This window comes from Colletes latitarsis, chromosome 1 (genome assembly GCF_051014445.1).
Source record: "Colletes latitarsis isolate SP2378_abdomen chromosome 1, iyColLati1, whole genome shotgun sequence".
NCBI classification, from domain to species: domain Eukaryota; kingdom Metazoa; phylum Arthropoda; class Insecta; order Hymenoptera; family Colletidae; genus Colletes; species Colletes latitarsis.
In genome coordinates this window covers 45,347,501-45,368,179 of record NC_135134.1, presented here as the reverse complement: position 1 = coordinate 45,368,179, position 20,679 = coordinate 45,347,501, and the positions used below count along the sequence as shown (strand labels likewise).

The window sequence follows — 20,679 nt, the reverse complement described above, 5'->3', positions numbered from 1 at the left end:
AACGTTAATAACTTTTTAACGAATCCTCGATCAACAAATTGGTATTCTTTATTTTCGTCTTATTTTGGCCTCTAGAATCCCCCATTAAAATTTTTCCCAGGGGTGGCCGAATGTATAGTTGATAACTCGTTTTTTTCTCTTTTGTACGCGCTTCTCTTTCGCTCGTTTCCGCGTAGTTTATATTATTTCCCGTCTCGTCAAAGGGCTACCCTTTGGAATAAATAACTAAAATACAACCTCCCCTTATGAGCAGAAAAGCTGTAACGAGTGTCAATTCTTAGATCGAATTTGTTGTTTGTAATTAAGATGATTGTACACGAAATCGTTTCGTCGCATGTTTCTGGCTTCGAACTCCGATTGAAATTCACGATTACGTATAATTTGATGGGAAAAAGAGATTCCATGAAACGAGAATTATGTATTCTGTGTACCGAAAACGTTACTTTCTCAATCGTCGATAACCAAAGACAAACATTGTGATCGATCATTTCGTATTGTCGCATTTCTAGTTCGTACAAGTGAAGATACAATCTAAGTACTTATCATGAACTTAATTTAAGTAAGGACGAAAGCTACGACACTTATATATTTCATACGTAAAGAAAAGTAAAAAAAAGAGAAATACATTCACGATGCGTTTGTAAGAGCTTCGTACGCGTGCACGTGAGTTTAATTTCGAATTTTATCAGATATTTATATACGCGTATACATATACATATATTTATTAACTAGCGGATGCAGATTATAGTCCAAAGCTGACATCGTATCGACAAATCACAAATTAAGACTGTTATACCTTGTTGTTCGCGGAGCGACACAATTCGTTGTTACATTAATATCGTTATTTATTTATATCACGAGGCACTACTTTCCAAGCTTTGTCATGTTCCTTGTATTTCGTACAAGACAAGAGAAATCTTCAAATATCTAGATTCTATCGGCTCGTTATTAACTTCGGAATCGTCGCTTCGTCGACATCTTCCCGAACAGTTGAAGCGTTCTTCATTCTTTATTTTTAACCAATATCCACGGTTAATAGACGCTATAAAATTTATTGTACACGCACACGTAGGTTGTCTCGAGCCGTTCGCCGCACAGCATGATCGATTCGCTGTAACAATAAGCACTATTTTTAACGAAAAAAAAAAAAACAAGTAAGGAAGCAGAAACAAAGAAAAAGTTGCGAACCTCACGGTGCAATCAACGGAGCGAGTTATTTTATTATCGCGACAGAAAGGCTGAAAAGTACATTCTGTGCAGAAAAACAACGTATAATTATAGAATTTCCTTGTCTACGCACAGCGCTGCACGTCGATCAATAAAATTGTGTATACGAGACCCTTCAGGACATCCTACGTGTGCAACGATTCTAAAACGCGCGTTCTGTGTGGTTTAATTTAACACGTTTCTTCCACGGATCGTGTTATATCTAATAAGAGATTCACCGGGAGATATTGGATTCAATAATAACTTTGTTCGGATATTGATGACGCGCTGGTTTTTAAGTGCACCGTATCTTGAAACTTTTTTTTTTTTTTTGAAGAACCGATCATTCTAAACAAACGAGATTACAGATGTTCGAGGACTGGGAATCAGTCGAAATTAACAATATTTATGAAATCAACGTCGTCGATTTTGATAAAACTTCATGGATTTGCAAATTAGTCAAAAAGAGGTGTTCCAAGTTCGATGAAAAGGGAACACGTATTTGTTATTTTTTGTGAAAGGTTGCATAATATTTGTCTAACAAACTTCTTTATCCGTTTAATATTTGTCGAGATAATATCAGAAGGGTGAAAATTTCATCCCTTATACTCAATTTACGACAGATAAGAAAAAAATACGAAAGAGCAGCTAATTACCTCTTTTCGACAAACCTTTGAAATTTCGTTAAAGCTAGCGTTGTACATTTAATCTCTCGTACATGAGATATTTATTTATTTTTCGTTTATTCGTTGATTGTGTTACACCGTAACGGCGTCGAGGTTCTTGAAAATATGATTTACTAAAGCCAGATGTAGATAGTAAAAAATTTGTGACCTGCACGATGGCAATATAATTAATGAACACGCTATTCCAAAACGGTTTCAAGACATTCAGTAACGGTGATTTCAGATTAGAAAGTATAGAGGAAAATAGGTCAATTAAGATTGGCGATAATGATACAAATAACCACGTTAACACTTTCGCGGTCGTAAACTACAGCGAAACAACGGTTGGATATAGAAGTTGCATACTACTTTCATGAAAAATTGCTCATATCTAATGTAACTAGTAACGGAAGCGTATATAAGCGTGATAATTATTCATGAAAATGTTTATTTATAACAGTATAAAAATATTATAAAATATTTTTTTTAATATATCTACGCATAATAATATTCAAATCATTTCCATTAGTACCGTAGGAATATACTTCCTTTTATAATATTTCAAATATATTACTAATATTATTCGATCGATTCTGCCATTCGTAAATTTCAATTAAAAAAAAATTATACGGACGCTACTTAGACTTTACAATTTTTGGTTTTATATCACATTATTTGCAATATATACCGTGGTCGATATCATGTTCTGCAAACATTTTAATTTGACCAGAGGCTTTGTTTAATTTTTGTTATTTGACGAGCATAAAATTCAGCGGATATACCGACCGAAAACAATTTTATTATAAATTAATTAAAATGTAACGCTATTAGGGGGCGAATGCCTTTCAAAAAGTTTTGATACCGCTGCAATGGAGGTTAAAGGGAGTGAGAACCACCCTTGCAAAGTTCGCCGAGGGGAAATAGTTTTTCTGCGATTAGCCTCACGCTATCGATCGGATCGAAAACTATTTTAAGCAAACGAATAGAAATGTATTTTATTTCCGATGATTTTCGTACGAATTTCAAGAACAACGGGCATAGTTAAGAGGTAAGCTTCGAAATTTATCGACAATGAAAATACCGTTTTACGTTAATGGAATCGACGTGTTCTAGAATCGCGTGCATATCGATGATTGGACATTGTCTCTACGTAAGTGTTGCGTATTGACGTAAAAGCGATACACGAACGAATTTATTAATCGATCCAATATTTCCGACGTGTCGGAGAACATATCGTAGCGTTAAATTAGACGCGAAGAGTTAATCTTTTCAGTCCTCTCGGCTCCTCGATCGTCCGTGCTCTCGAGTGGCGGGATAATACCCCACGATAATAGCCACGACACAATGGAGACGCTGACGAACGCGTCAGAGCACGCGGTGTGCCTACATGCCAGCGAGCCGCGAAATGGAAAACAAAAGGCGGCTGGAATCGTCAAAGAGGCGACAAATTCATGCCAGCAACGCGTCGCTGGACAAAGGATCAAGATGTTGTTGCTCGCGTTAACGTACGTTTTCCAAGTGCTCGTCGTGGCTATTAACGGAAATTGGATTTCATCGGCTTCAGATAAGAGAAGCCAATCGCCGGACAGGGCAGTCGAGAGGATAGTCGGCGGAGAAATCACCGATATAAGGAAATATCCGTTTATCGTAAGTGAAATGCGCCCGTGACATTTCCTAAATATCTACTATTAATAATACGGACACGCGAATCACTCTGACTATTTTCGAGATAGGACAGCCGAAGTCAGGACTATGTCAATTCACGAGATCTTTCCTAAACGTACGGTAACGACGACGGCGATTGCTTACTCGAATTATTTTATTAGCGTTTATAAAGGATAGTTGAGCGCGTGGTGATGTCCTATCGATGGAATTGATTGAATTAGCTGTGTAACGACGAAAGCATTTTTTATTGTTTTTTGCGGAGGGATAGAGATTTCTGTAACTTGCGGCGGGGGGGTTACGGATACTCACGAATCACGAATCGAATCAAGATACTGGAGGATTCTTCACACTGTCGCCTGAACGAAATTAAAATACGGTGATTGGAATTTTTGTAAAAGGTTTCGTGTTCGAAGTGACAACCAGGGCTTGGAAACTGTTATATGTTTTGAAATGTAGGTTCTATAACATAGTTATTCAATTTTACAAACTCTATAAATAATGTTATTTTATTTTACGTTTGAATTTAAGAACCACGATACTTTTTTATAATCGAGACATTGGATGGAAAAGGGGCACATACGACAAAATGCCATTTCAAGGAATTCAAATTCAAATTTTGCATTAAGGCATTATTTAATACTAAACTTACTGACACTTCATGTGTACCCATTCCTACTATGACCGGATAAATGTCTTTCTTTTTCTCTTTTACGAGACAACGTACTCCTAATGTTTGTATTATATGCAAAGCGTGCATTTTAAAAATTTGCACATAAATATTCAACAATTTTATGCACAATTATGTTAGTACTTTAATTTCGTACAGAAGATTTTCAAAACTTTGAAAGAAAATTTATGAAGCGCCCTTGAAAACGAATTTTGTTTCAGGCCGATACCATAGTTAGTTCCAGAGAAAACCATTATATGAATTTAAATTCATTTTTAATTAAATAAACAATTTATAATGTAGTTTTATCGCACACCGATCGTACAATCAATAGGAATTGCTGAAACTTCCTTGGGTGCATAGCGTCAAAGTATATTTAAAAATAAACATAGAAGACAGCATAAATTATAATAGTTTTTATATTCATCAGATAGAGGATGAAAAGCCCTTTAAAATGAGCGTTCAAACAAGTCGATAGCTCAATTAGTTCCGGAGATATGAGGATTTTAGTTTCAAGTCGATGCGATGGCTAGTTCCGGAGATATAAAGGCTTCGAAGCGTTTATTTACGTCGCGAGGTCAATGAACTTTCACTACGGCCTTGCCAAGATCCGTGACTGCACGTGCTCGTAGTATATAGTAAATACTACGTGACTCGGTCACTCGCACGCGAGACAAAGAGATCCGACGCGTAAGACGAAGACGAAGATAGATGAATTAAAAAAATTACCCCTTTACATAAATTACGATATCTCCAAAACGAAAAGTCTAATCGACAAAACCCAAAAGCTATTTCAAAGAGGAAGGTTTACCGCTGCTAATGATGGATAAATAATGGATAAAACACTAGTAGTTTTGGAACTACACGCGTTTAAAGTTTTACTATTTCTAATACGCGTTTGTAGTCTTCTTTAACACGGGAAGAGCCATAGCGAAATCTTAAAAAAATACCCCTTCACATAAATTACGATATCTCCAAAACGGAAAGTCAGATCGACATGAAACGAAAATCATTTTAAAGGGGAGGCCTTGCCACTTCTAACAGTGGCTCAATTATAGAAAAAACACTAGTAGTTTCGGAACTGCACGCATGTAAAGTTTGAAAGTGGAATTTTTAAAATTGCCTTATTTATTAATAACTATTATAACATCGTTTCGGTTTTTAAAGGATTTTAGTTGGAACCTTTACATAGCAGTTTGAAATAGTTATTTTCAGAACCTTTCTGATCTTTGTGTAGAATCCTCCCTCCTCTCTCCTCTTAATTAGTTACTATTCGTTAATAACTGAACGCTCTGTATAAAATAGTATTTATTATTTTGTCTTCCTTGTTAAGAATATTGAGTGACGTTCTGAGAATTTCAATGTTGTATTAGTAATTAAGCTCCGAGTATTCGTGGTTTCGAGTACCCGTACACCCCTAGTATCTTTCCTATTCATATACAGCGATAAGTTTCGTGCGGATTTCTCAAAATATTGAGAGTGATCGTCGCGTATATCCACTTTATCAGTAAGGTATAGAGGTTCGTGGACGACGAAACCGAATTTTCAATGTCAATTTCTCGTAGGTCTCGATCCAACGGCGACACTTTAGTCATATATGCGGAGGTTCTTACATAGCACCGAGATTCGTTTTGTCAGCCGCTCATTGCATGGTCAGGTGCGTTTTAAGACTGCGACAATTTAGTGTCTATCGCTCTTCGCCTTAAAATGGTAGCAGAATCTTAACGATTAATATAAGAATATTATAATATCCGTGCAATAGTCGTTTCGAGTAATAACTTTACGAAGAAAGAATTCTGGAAATTCAATTTTCCAATTTTAAACGATTCAGATTCGGAATAGAAATCAAATTGATCCCTCTTCTTACGCGTCAACCATGAAATATTATGCTTAGAGAATATTTTGCATTATACTATTTTATTTAAAGAAAAATTGTTATTTCTTAACGACGCGAGTTTTTTTTATAACTATACTATATCCTTCCTTGTCTCTCTTTTCAAATTAAAAATCCTTCGTTAAAACCGCCGTTTAAGGAAACAATATCACTGCTCGATAATTTACAATTTGAATTGAAACGCTTTTGCCAACGAGCTCTACGATATTTAAAATTTAATAGATCAAATTTGACGAATCCTAAACCGTGGAAACTTTCAGTTTATTGGCTCATAAAACGTGCTCTGTTTAGAGAAAATCTTTAGGCGACATAAAATACGGCAATCAACGAAAACTAAACCCGGCAAATATTATCTAATAAAATTTCATACGTCGGATCATTTGATTTTTATAACAAACGTAATACAATATGGCAGCTGTTCCTATTACGAATAAAAGAAATTAAATTGTTTTTGAATTTGATGCAGAGAAACATTGAATGCAAAGTACTTTAGTGAATTGTAGTACGATAATTATTGCAACAATTTAGTCTGAATATGGTCATTAAAATAATATTAGTAAAAGTATTTTCCAATTTTCCTTGGTTTTTAAACTTTCCTTAAGGCAAGCGTACAAACAATTTCGAGTAACATAGAATATAAAATCGAATAAAAATGATTTAGTCGTTAAAAAATGTGTCTTGCAAAAATAATACTAGCAAAAATGATAAAACTTTATCACGAAGAAGTACGATATAATGGATACGTTAAAACCGATCTAGCCAATGAAGTAGCGCCGTAATAAAAAACAGAGACACTGTTTCCTTTTCAATAATCGTGGTAATAACTATTTCGTAAGGATTAGTTAGTATCGTGACGTTTACCAGGCGATTAACGATAGTCGTTTTTTCTTTTTATTACTGCTCGTAGACAGAAAGAATATCTCTCGAAACGACGGAGCATAAACTCACCAACACCTACGTATTTTCTATGCTACCATTTTATGGTCACGGGGCAATCTCCGCTCGTAGCGCTTTCATTGCTATCATAGACACGTATGCTGCTTCAAGGTTTTCGAACGCGACGAGTGCGCGTTTTTCGCGACACTTGCGATCTACTAGTGACATCGATTTTTCCTAGAATCGACTAATTAAAAGAAAAAAGGAAAAAAAGAAAATCATTAAAACGCTAATCGTGCAATCTTAGAATAGAACGTCTGTATCGAGATAAAAAACGGAACGTCGTAGAAACGATCGTTAGCCGAGTATCGTTGTTTCGACACGAGAAGCGACAAGCAGACGAGTAGACGTACAAAAACAGTAAAAAAAAAAAGAAGAATAAACGCGATAGATACAGAACCGTGACGCGAGGACGAGGAAGAAAAATTGTCGCGTCCTTGGAGACTCGAACGTCGCCAGTCAGCATACGAACAATATCAGCAGTGAAAGGGTTAGCGGGGTTTAATTGTACATCGTGTAACCAACAACGTGAATTACGCATCGCATCGTCTTTGTATCGGTTGTTCACATATCAAGTTCGGGACGCGTTTGTTTCGTGATCAGCTTCCTCCACTTTGGAAACAATGAAAATATCTGACCAGTGGCCGCCCGTGGTCTCGCGTGACGCTCTCGTATGTTTTAGGAATCACTGAACGCGCGACACGCGCGCGCGTATGGAACTTTCGATCGCTATTGTCCCGTGGAATTTTTATCACTATTGTCTCGTGTTCGTTGCTTAGACCGACGTCCCACGGCGACTGGGTACCGGAGAATCCGCGTCGATTCTACGCGATCGCCGGAGCCACTTACGTATACTTTCCAAGCTGGAGTTCCATACAGATGGAATTGATAGACAGAATATTCCCGCACACGAACTTTAGATTCTCGAGCATGCATAACGATATTGGATTGTTCAGGGTGACTATTATGTGTATATATAAACTCTATGTGGAAAAAAAAAAAAATAAAAAATAAATAAAGAACGATATGAATAACGAAGAACGAGAGAAGAACGCCGGCGAGGACCGATCGTGAAAGATGAAATTTAAACGATTACTCATTCGCGTGCGTTTCTTTTTCTGTGGTTCAGCTTTCGAGACCCTTTCGTATTAACTCGTACGTGAAATTCGTCACCGTTCCTGCGGCGTATGACGCAAACATTTTTCAAAGGTACACCGAACCGTGTACAGTGGCTGGCTGGGGACGACACATTCCTGGATCGAACGTACGTAGTCAACATTATTTATTGTCACTCGCAGCTGTTACGTTTATTGGTCGATGAAAACCTCGTAGACGGCGGTCTATTCATACGAGGCGGATCGCGTTGGTCATTAAAAATACACGGTGATATTTAGAAGGTGGATCTAGACGCGATAAAGGGCACGGATGTTACGCGGTCTAAATAAAATATAAGCACATTCTTGAAGAAGTTTATCGAACTCGTTGAAAGGTTCACGAGTAGCCATAGAAACTCTTACGTGATAATCGTCAGTAATTCGTCAAACTTTTGCACGATAATTCTACGAATATTAACCCCTTAACGCTCATGCCCGAGTCCGACTGCTTTGAAAAACGATATTTGTTTAATTTAACGGTTTAAGGGATAACAATACTTGTTTTCCTTCAAATTATACGTTAGATACAACATTGTAATTAACAAAAACCACATTTTTATGTAGCTCAGAAACAAGTCCAATACAAAAAACTAATCATTCTTGGAAAAATATGAGCGTGAAGGGGTTAACCCCTTGATTTAATTCTAAATAATTTATCAAACGTATGCTATTTAATTTTAATCAAAGTTTGTAGAAGAAATGGCCACGAAAAAGAATAGATGTGTTGATTTTAATATACAGAGTATATTTAACATACGTTGCACGAAAAGATTTTGTACGCAAAAGTTGCATGATTTAAGGGGGTACATTATGTAGTGCATTTACTTTCTTTATAGATGAAGACGTTCCAAAGATTTGAATTTTGAAAAACTGTTTATACTAAAATATGGAAGAATGTCAAATTCTAAGTAAAAAAGTATCGACCTTTGTTAGCCCTAAATCTAATAACTAACGAGTAATTTCACTTTATTTCTTGACAATTTTCTTCGTGTAATATCAAATTGGAGATTCGACCTTACCACAGAGTTCTGCAGAATAGTGAAAATTATCAAGAAATACAGTGAAATTACTCGTTAGTTATTATTAATCATCCACCTCTGATTTTTACTTGTTTCGGTCGTTGTAAAATTATTTTCAAAGAAAATCATTCGAGAAGACGGAGGAAGTGAAATAACGTTCTTCGGGCATTATCTCAGACGCGGACTGATTTCTAATTTTAAGCGAGGTAACCGTCAAACGTACGTTCCTGATTATGCGAATTTAATAAATGGTGGACATCCTCCTCGTCAACTTCTAAATTAAGTTGTAACACAATGTCAACAGTGTCTTCAGTCGCTTCTTTGATTAACTCGTTTCAAGTTTCACGAAGAACTTCGTTAAAGAAAAACGGACAAAGCTTCTTTCGTGCAACCTTCATTATTTTATCAGAAACTTCAGCCTATGTATCGTCAGCAATTTTTATTGCAACGAAGATATTGAAAGATTTTTATTTTCTCTCGTACTTTGAATGCTTTCACGACCGACTCATGTTTTTAAATAATATAAACTACCATTGCAAAAATACACAGCGTAAAATTTTGTATCCTTTAATATTTCTCTCTTAAAGGAAACACCCTTAATTGAAAATCGCGTCTAAACTGTGAGATACAATCTGTATACAGGGTGTTCGGCCACCCCTGTGAAAAATTTTAATGGGGGATTCTAGAGGCCAAAATAAGACGAAAATCAAGAATACCAATTTGTTGATGGGGGCTTCGTTAAAAAGTTATTAACAATTAAATTCAAAAATTTCAAATCGTTCTGAAAAAATTATTTTTGGTTGCGAGGGTCAATTACAATCATTTTTGGTGAATAGACATAACCCCGAGATTTTGCGCATTTTCGAGAAAAAAATTCAGTACAGGCGGAACTTTAAACGTTAATAACTTTTTAACGAAGCCTCTATCAACAAATTGGTATCTTATTTTGGCCTCTAAAATCCCCCATTAAAATTTTTCCCAGGGGTGGCTGAACACCCTGTATATTGCATTTCGTCGTACAAACTCATAAAACATAAAAATTCTATGCACCAGCATCAGCGTCCACAATCTTTGTTGTTAAATATCTCGTAAAATACTGAGAGGCTATGCAAACGGCTGAGCAAAGTTTCAACATTATTCGATGTTCTATCTACCAAAATTACCTGCCTTTTAAGGTTTTAAATAGTTTAATAGTTTATGCAATGTAGTCTGTACGCGTTAAAATTTTACAAAATATAAAACATTGTTTCGTCACATTTTATGAAAAATAATTAGACAAATGTTTCGTATACGACCATATAAGTTTTCACCTATCACCGATATTATAAAATCTCAAGAAAGTGTAATATCTTGGGAGCACAGTCTTTTAAGCGTTCATTCGTACCATAGAAAAATATGACACGATTATGTTTCTGCCGTATACTTGTCCCTCATATTGCGATCTAGATCCACCCTTCAAAATATTACATTGTACTTTATCAACGTCTTCGACACTTAAAAATTCTTAAAACAGCTGTAATTTCATCTTAATGTCAACAATTTTCAAAATAATTTCATATATGCTTGTGTGCCTTTTATTTTTCTAAAATAAAATTAGAATTTCTTTTTGGTATATGTCGTTTTTTAGACACATCATTAATTTTATAAAGTGGTCCAACAAATTCATCCGCGGAACGTAATTTTTTCATTATCGAGAAAATTGAAAACATATTTAAAAACTACAATAAAGGAACACCTTTAAATATATGGAACACTTTGCCATTTACAATTATTGTTGGTGAATAGACATACCCTCGAATTCTTACGCACTTTCGAGAAAAAAATTCGAGTACCTGCTGAAATTTTTCAGCGAAAAAAAAATTTCAAATCATTCTAAAAAAATTATTTTCGTTTGCAGAGGTCAATTACAATCATTTTTGGTCATTACGTATACCCTCGAAATCCTACGTACTTTCGAGAAAAAAATTCCTTACCGAAAATGTAATGTCTGACCGTACCATTGATATGTTCCCCTGAAATTTCATGCGTATCTTTAAAACGTCATAACTTCTGAACGGATTGGACGATTTTAATGTTCAAAAAGCCAAACGCCGCGTATTTTAGTGTAGAATATGTAGCAATTATAAAAATAATCGAAAAGTTGTTCCTTGACCCCGTAATGTTAGAAAAACCCCATAAAAGTGGTCCAATTTTCAAACAGCCATAACTCCTACAATTGTGAATATATTTCAATGAAACTTTTTTTTGAAGTAGAGCTCATGGGTACCTACAAAAAAGTATTAGACAACTTTTCTGTAGGGCGTCAAACAAAATTATTAAAAATGAAAAAGGAATTTTTAAGAAAAATCGACAGGGGGTAGGTGCCTAAATTTTTCGGCAAAATTGAAAAATTTCAAATCGTTCTGGAAAAATTATTTTCGGTTGGGGGGTGTCAATTACAATCAATTTTGGTGAATACACAAACCCCCGAAATCCTACCCAGTTTCGAGAAAAAAATTCGAGGTGTGAAATTTTTCGACGAAAAAAAAAAATTTCAAATATTTCTGGAAAAATTACTTTCGTTTGCGGGGGTCAATTACAATTATTTTTGGTGAATAGACGTACCCCTGTAATTCTACGCATTTTCGAGAAAAAAATTCTTTACCGAAAATATACTGTGTGGCCGGAAATGTTTCTATAACTTTTTAAAGAAGCCTCAATCAACAAATTAGTATCCTTGATTTTCGTCTTATTTTGGCCTCCAGAATCTTCCATTAAAATTTTTCCTAGGGGAACACCCTGTATACTGAAGTGTCATACATATTTCGAATAAATATTTCTATAATATATACATATATATGTCAGTTCCATTTAGGAAGGAGCCGGTACTTATCTTCGTCATGTTCATCTTCCGTTGATTCCAACTGACAAATGCCCGGTGGAAGGAGTGGATAAAGAACTGCACTTGTGTGCAGGATTGACGGAGGGCGGAAAGGATGCTTGCCAAGTTCGTAAAAATTTATACTCAAAAGGGTTGTCTTATACCTCTGGTTAAGAAATTGATGACAGTTAGAAACTTTAAAAAAGAAAGAGTACACTTATTAAACTGAAACATTTTTAATGCTAACGAATGTACACCTGACCCTCCTTTTAACGCGTGACTGTCAAAATAAATTCGTGATTGTGAAAAATTATTTTTCTACCCAAGACACGAGACTACACCCTTAAGTCCATTTTATATTTTAACACTACTCTCGGAAAAGTATAATAATTTTAATATAATGACGTTTCAGGGTGACAGTGGTGGACCATTATTGTGCAACGGTACGCAAGTGGGAATAGTATCGTGGGGACTGGGATGCGCTCGTCCCAATTTTCCGGGCGTGTATACCCGATTGGATTTGTACTTGGATTGGTTAAACCAAACAGTACGAAAGAATTATGCATCAAGAAATAGCTTTAATTTAACGATTATGTTTATTGCCGCGCTGTCTTTTATATTGTAAAATACTAAACTTTAAATAATCGGTAAGAAATTACGGGAAAATAATACGAATATGCCATAAATTTTATGAAAAACATTCGCATAAGTTAAATTTAGAGTTGCAATAAAAATACGTATACAGAGTGTTCGGCCACACCTGGGAAAAATTTTAATGGAAGATTCTAGAGGCCAAAATAAGATGAAAATCAAGAATACCAATTTGTTGATCGAGGCTTTGTTAAAAAGTTATTAACTACTTACTAACGTATCGACAGTCTTACAGTTTTGTGAATGGGAACCACTATCACGCGTACGCAGTTGTTCGCAGATTGCCGTTCCACAGGCGGAACCTTAAACGTTAATAACTTGTTAACGAAGCCTCGATCGACAAATTGGTATTCTTGATTTTCGTCTTATTTTGGCCCCTAGAATCTCCCATTCAAATTTTTCCCAGAGAAATGCCGAAAACCCTGTATAGCTGGAATTTCTTAAGAGTAGAATTTTGTCTTATATTTTGATAGACTGATCTAAATTCGCAGCCATTAACTCGGTGGTACTCACGAAGAAGGACTTCTCATCGTGGGTAACACCGATTACCAGGTCTCAGGCTATGTATCTTATGGAAATTGACGTCACACTGTTATATAACCGGTCGAACCACTGAAATCAGTAAATCTACAGAACGTAGAAAAGTCTGTTTTACTAAACTAACCTAGCGAAGAAACTCTATATTTATGATGACCTATGCAAGGCGGATCGCAGCCAATTTGCTAATATTATTTAGTTTTTAATTAATAATTGCATTATCCAACTAAGAATGATACGATTATTGATTAAACGCTAAATAATATTACCCAGGTCTCACCACGTGGAGGTTGCTGCGAAAGGAGACCCACCCTAACCGAATCCCATCCACCCTCCATTAATAAAGAGCTTCTGTGACCAACTATCGTTGATCGAGGAAGCAACAAACGAAAGTGCAACCAATGAAAGGTGCACAACCAACGAAAAGAGTATTTAAACCAAAACGAGAGTTTTTATTCAAATAGAACCCTGCCTGACATAATAGTTAATATAGATAACGTTGGTCGAAGAAGCAATAAACGGAAATGCAACCAACGAAGTAAACAACCAACAAAAGAGTTTTCTGAGAAAGAATTTGTAAATACCCATCAACAAAATAGAGAAGTAGACCAAAATATAGCCTGCCTGATAGAATAGCTAATACAGACAACTAAACTCCTGCCTAACTATAAATCTAAATTAATTCACATCCTACCTATCTGATTATTTAACAAAATACATTAAAATATGTACTTCCTTGATGTTTCTGTTGTATTTTCTGTTTATCCCACGATGATTTCCTAAAACACAAACAAAACAATATGAAACAAAAAAATTGTAACAATTCTTTATTCTTACTTCTGTAAACCTACAACTTCCATAGGAATATGCTCTGTAACAGAAATTTAATAGATTAGAAATAGAACAAACAAAAATTTGACATTCGTAAAACTACAGATACTACAACTCCAGGCAAGTGTAGTGGCAAAGTAAAAATAGTACATAATATATGTTACTTTGATTCTACAATGTATTCGTCGCGAAATATCTTCTTGCATGTAAATCTAATGATATATTTTAATAAGTAAAGAAAGACTTTGGTTATCTTCGATATCAAAGATACCCAAAGTCGTCAAATCAATTATGAAAGTGAATTTAATTACTGAAAAATATAAAGAACAATCGGAAACTACACATTTGACACTAATTTTAAAATGAATATAATTACAAGTAAAAGATATTAGAACCATGACTCTACTTTCGATCGACGGTACGATATTTATCATACTAAAAATCGCGGCGTGCAAAAACATCGCACGCTTAAATAAAACGCGACACGACGCGACGCGTGCTCATAGCGTGCAGTGAGTGTGGGTATCAAATTGATCCCCCCCGGCCTTGATTATCAGAAAAGCAAGTCACGGTTGAAACTGGTCACTCTACTTCTCTACGTACACCGCCGGGTCCTAGAGAACACACGATTACAAAAGGACCCGACTTAGTACTGAGAAAGGACCTGAATCAAGACCTCTCGACGTCGGTTATGCTCTTTTCCGGATAAAGAGGAGAATAATCCCTCCGCCAAGGCCCCACTTAAGCTGAACCAAGCTGCACCGGGGTTGAAGCGGTTAGAGTTATCAGACCTACTACACAGGTGATCACGTGTTTCATTCCATTAAACAGAGGTGATCGAGCAAAACTCTCTGGTCCTTTCAGTCGAGACATAATCTCGGAAAGCGAGAACCAGAGAACGAGCGAACAAGAGAAAGTGATGTATGTACTCATTATATATTCATTTTAAAATGAGTGTCAAATTAAAAATAATTGAATCTACTATGACATTTGTCATCTTAAAAATCGCGGTATGCAAGAAGATTCGAATTTTAAGCAAAAGATCCGAAGATAAAACAATATACATGTGTTACTACTCGGTCATTACACTTGCCAAAGAGAGCACGTATACAACCAGTCACCCATGTCGGTTAGGACGTTTCGTCCTAACCGACATGGGGGCCGGAGGAATAAAAATCATATGCAACTCACGGATTCTTACTGTTACTCACAACGGCCCGGCATTGGTCAGCATTGGTCAGCATTGGTCAGCATTGGTCAGCATTGGTCAGCATTGGTCAGCATTGGTCAGCATTGGTCAGCATTGGTCAGCATTGGTCAATCCTGGTCAGTCCTGGTCAGCTCAGTTCACTAATGGCCAGAGGTAGGCCCCCGAATTCGCGAGACCCGATTCCCCTGGGAGACCCAGGGATACTGAGTGAGTACGCTAGCAGTGACCCCTTATACCTCTTTCTAAGGTGGAAGAGTGGGGAGGCGGAGACCAAGTTGACAGTTAAAGACAGTTTGGTCTACCGAACAACTATTTCGGTTGGCCCTACCTTTTGGATTCCTGGACCTTTGATCTTGATGTCAGCCTCACTGTTGATCATCGATGACCATTACCTAATCGTTGTTGACCAGCGAATAACCAACGACCCATTAAAACCACGACCAAGTCGAAGATTAAAGCCTTCTTACAAGGATCCTCTTAAAATTTAATGCACGATCTTTTTAACATTTTGTTCCATTTTGAAGGAGTGTATCTCAAGTCAAGGAAATAAAAAAATAAATGTTAATCGGACGTCGCGGATAATCGGTACAATAAGACATACAGTAAGGAGCATAAGTGACCACAAGTTTTGCATAAGTCATTATTTATTACTAGGAATATAAAAGAATAACAAAAAATAAACGTTATAATTATTTTTATCACAGTTAGAAGTAATATAAGAAAGTCTTTCAGTAATTAACATCTTGTTATTTATGAATAATACGAACAATAGATTGACTCAGTTTTGCACCACGTCCAATATTTGACAATATTTAATATATTATTCATTTTTAATATTTCGTCCATAACCCTTTTGCTTGCAAAACTGCACTGATTCTCTTTGGCTTATCTTCTATTAACTTTTTACAATAATCTGGAGATATTTGTTCCCACTGTTCTTAAATTCTGTTATGCAAATTTGTGATTCAAGTTGGTTGGGAGTCATATGAATCCCGAAGTCGTATTTTCAGTAACTCCTATAGATTCTCTATGGGGTTGAGATCGGGGCTCTGTGCAGGCCAATCCAAAACAGAGAATTTTTTAGTATTGAGCCAATTTTTCACACTTTTAGCAGTATGCTTAGGGTCTCGATCATGCATGAAAATTACATTTTCTTCTTCGAATGGCATATTTTCAACAGCATGTGTGAGGTGATCTTATAAAATATCTTTGTACATAAACTGATTCATGATGCCATTAATTTGGTGCAGTGATCCAACACCAAATGCTGTTAGGCACCCCCAAAACATTAGGGATCCGCCGCCATGCTTTACCGTTTGCTTTACATGTCGTGGTTTAAGCCTTTCATCATTATTATCCAGAAGCTGATCATGCTCAAACTCTAATCAGACCTTTAAACGAGAACATAAAATTTAAATGTAAAGTTTCATTGAAATTCATTCAGCCGTTTAGACGCAATCATGTTAATAGCATAGAAACAAAAAAAAATGTCTTTTTTATTAATAGTTACAATATGATCAGGGGGTCTTAAAACGTATCTTTCCGCTAAAAAAAATTTTCGAATTTTCATTATAGCATCTTATACCTTAGATAGGTCGGAAAGTAAAAATGCTGGGCAGTCGAGAAGTCCGGATGGCAAAACGCCCAAGTTTATCGTGGAATAGTTCGTTATTTTCAACGATAGATGGCGCTTATTTTTCGACCTCAAACCCTCTGGTGCTAAAACGCCCAAGTTTGTCGTGGAATAGTTCGTTACCATCAACGCTAGATGGAGCTTATTTATCGACCTCAAACCCTCTGGTGCTAAAACACCCAAGTTTGTCGTGGAATAGTTCGTTACCATCAACGCTAGATGGCGCTTATTTTTCGACCTCAAACCCTCTGGTGCTAAAACGCCCAAGTTTGTCGTGGAATAGTTCGTTACCACCAACACTAGATGGCGCTTATTTATCGACCTCAGGCCCTCGGTTGCTAAAAAGTCCAAGGATGGCATCTTATACCTCAGATAGGTCGGAAAGTAAAGTAAAGTAAAGTAGATCAACGTTACGTTAGATCTATGTACCAAGCAATAGTTTCACGAAATATTAATAGTCACAATTTTTTCTTATAATACGTTTACGAGACTGTGTCATGCACTATGTAAGATGCACAATACATGAACAAAGAAAAGTACAAATTATGATTACATGTTACAGTGTTGGAAACCATAAGTTGGCGGTGGCTTGTAACGACAGCGATAGAAATTATTTTTTGACAATCTTAGGCATTTTGCCGTTGAGAACGAAACTTTTATAAATAAACTAAATTGATGAGTAGAAATGCTAGTTTAAGAATTTTGTACTTGGAATAATTGGCACTTGTTAAATATGTAATCTGCCAAGTTCAATCTTGCAAGTTACTATTGCAGTTATATTTGTACACCTAGATCTATGGGCTGAGTCTGTAAGTCTAAGATCTCTACTTGTTCAATAAATACAATATCTCGAAAACTAAGACCGAGCAACAGATACTGTTCAGAAACTCGTCCTCTATAACATACTCTAACACTATTATTTAGGTTTTCCTCTATCATTCCCACTAATTTCCTAATATTTATAAATTCAAAAGTTTTAGAATCCCTTATAACTGCTACAAATATTATTCGAATCTAAATGATATCTAATTAACCTCTTTAACCATTTTTCTTCACATTTTTTCATGTAATTAAGTAGTTATAAAAGATTACTAGAAGCAATAGTTATTTTAATCATCGTACTAAAAATGGTTATGATTATGGTTGTTTCTTTATATGGGTGCGGAGGACCACACCTCTGGGCCCTATAACGCAAATGTATTTCGTGCTAAAAATAGTTATGATTATGGTTAGAATTCCGAAATACTTGGCACCATCTGTAAAAGGGGATTCTAACTACTAAAAAATTATCCGGATCACAGAATAGTAAAGGAGGTATACGATGTACATGTTTCCCGCCATTCTACAAATTCACGTACACGTGATCTGTGCACCTAGTGCACTGGTCTGGTAATATTGCCTGTTACACAAGAATCTTCCCTTAAAAGGCCACTGCACAAGGTCGAACTTGCCCTTTAACAAACTTCAAAAGAAGCCCATTTCACAAATTATTAAATAATATGAGTTTCAAATTTATTCGATGAGCAAGTAACAGTTATTTAACTGAGAGAGAAAACATTTGTTCTCTGGCGAAGAAGTTATTTACGAAAAATAAGGAAGTATAGAGCAGCCAATCGTCGTATTTAATACCTAGACGTAACTATTTCGTTGCTCAGCTTATTGGATGAAATTGTCCTATGAAACAAATACATTTTTATATAGAGTAATTAGTATTATTTCATATGTTAATAAATAAACATAATATTACACAAAATTATTGTATATTGCATTTAAAATTATCCGTTTAGGGGTGTACGAAGACTTTTACGACTAACTACATTTTTTCTCATTAACCCTTATGTAGTAAGATTAAGCCTGCAAAATTGTAAAATAATATTGCTATTTATATACATAAGCATGTATCTTTGTATCTATATGTTTCTAAAGCATAGACTTTGCCGTTCATCCCTGTTTAGTTACTTGATTTATATACAAGAAGTCCGTAAGTTGAACGGACTACAACAATATTGTCAATAGTATAAAATCCATATGAATATTCTACGTGTACATTAAATATTCATATTTTTCAATTTTTATAATTGTCTGTGTTGAATAAATGCTATTATTTATCTATTTCCTTTAAATTTATTAGACTGAACGTTAACCAATGAAATTATTATATACCTCATCCTTTTGTAGAACACATCTTTCATCTATGCAATAGTATGTATGTAACTAAAATCGTACGAAAGAACATTTTCTGTGGAAACCGTTGTACCATGATTAATCTTAAATAACACCGAATTTTATAATGCAGTTATAATGTTCACTTAATTATTAAGACGAGTATTAAACATATACAAATAGATATTAAAAGATGTTTTTGGTGGGATTGACAGGTGGAATAGCTACTGGAAAAAGTAGCGTTGCTGCTATTTTTCGTGAATATGGCATACCTGTTATTGATGCTGATCAAATTGCACGGAAAGGTTAGACATAAAATTAATGTACATTACATCGTTTTGAAAAGATGCATATTTTACAGTTGTGGAACCTGGAAAACCAGCATGGCACAAAATACAGCAAGAATTTGGTCCGGATGTATTCTTGGATACAAAGGAACTGGATAGAGTTAAACTTGGCGATTTAATATTTAACGATATAGAAAAAAGAAAAAAGTTAAATGCTATAACACATCCAGATATATACAGAGAAATGTACTGGCAAACGTTCAAACATTTTCTACAAGGTCACCAATTTATAGTCATGGATTTGCCTTTACTTTTTGAAACAGGGCACATGTTAAATTACTTGCATAAAATAATTGTTGTAACTTGGTACGATTATTTTTGTTTATATGAAAGCATGAAAACAAAGTACACAAATATGATGTATACTTCAAAATCACAGAATATTAAAAAATATACTGTTTGATTTCAGCGAAGAAGAGTTGCAATTACAAAGACTTATTGAGCGGACAGGTTTAACAGAAGCCAAAGCAAAACAAAGAATTGCTGCCCAAATGCCCTTAGAGAAAAAAGCAGAAATGGGAAATTTTGTCATTGAAAATTCTAGTAGTGAACATCATACTAGAGAGCAAACTATTAAAGTGATTAATGTTTTGAAGTCTTCCAAATACCATTGGAAATTACGTTTTTTAATTGGATTTTGTTGTACTGTTTTATTAATGGGTGTGTACTGGTGGAAAAATAGAACTGTTTGTGCTCTACCAATTGCAGCATAAAAGAAAAAGAAAAAAAAATTTACTCGTATATAATTATAAATACAAGTAACAATTTATTTTAGGATCTGCTCAGTAGCATTTGTCAAATTTAAGAATTAATCTATTTGCATAAATTGATAAATTACTTCAACAGAATGTAATTATTTTAACATATTTTAATCAATATAATGGCATTAATTGATAAATGTAGATGTGTCATACATAACTTGTACAGAAACAAATTTTTATTAAATCTAATGTATACGTATGCAGACCATTACAATAATATAAAAGTTGTTTGTATTCATAAATAGTAAAGTTAAGAATGGCATACTTTAAGACAATGTCACATGTAATTAAGCTAATTAGAATCATTTAAACAATTAATGCATTTACAGCACCAAATATCAGATATAGTTTTTACATGTAAAAATGCTTAAAATGTAATAGTAGACTGAATGAATTGGAGAATGAGAGGTTGTATGTTAAATATATTTTTTGTTAATTATAAAAATGAAGTAAACAAAAAAAATAAACGTTTATTATGTT

General features: G+C 35.1%; 1 protein-coding gene and 1 long non-coding RNA gene across 2 annotated transcripts in view; both read left to right on the top strand.

Annotated features, from left to right (window-relative positions):
- LOC143344744 (uncharacterized) overlaps positions 1-12,612 on the top strand; it is a 462,587-nt gene extending 449,975 nt beyond the window's left edge. The window contains exons 2-4 of the long non-coding RNA XR_013080132.1: positions 6,237-8,297; positions 12,051-12,192; positions 12,479-12,612. This is a non-coding gene — a long non-coding RNA (uncharacterized LOC143344744). The remainder of the gene's footprint in view (positions 1-6,236; positions 8,298-12,050; positions 12,193-12,478) is intronic.
- A 6,497-nt stretch (positions 12,613-19,109) lies between these two features.
- On the top strand, positions 19,110-20,621 carry Dpck (Dephospho-CoA kinase). The gene is made up of 3 exons (XM_076765235.1): positions 19,110-19,396; positions 19,453-19,744; positions 19,848-20,621. The coding sequence occupies exons 1-3, from the start codon at positions 19,285-19,287 to the stop codon at positions 20,149-20,151; spliced, it is 708 nt and encodes a 235-aa protein (XP_076621350.1). The 5' UTR covers positions 19,110-19,284; the 3' UTR covers positions 20,152-20,621.
- The last annotated feature ends 58 nt before the right edge of the window (positions 20,622-20,679 follow it).

Coding starts and splice junctions, on each gene's coding strand:
- Dpck (XM_076765235.1), top strand. CDS start 19,285: ATGTTTTTGGTGGGATTGACAGGTGGAATAGCTACTGGAAAAAGTAGC. Junction 19,397..19,452: donor TGATCAAATTGCACGGAAAG/GTTAGACATAAA, acceptor CATATTTTACAG/TTGTGGAACCTGGAAAACCA. Junction 19,745..19,847: donor AAAATAATTGTTGTAACTTG/GTACGATTATTT, acceptor GTTTGATTTCAG/CGAAGAAGAGTTGCAATTAC.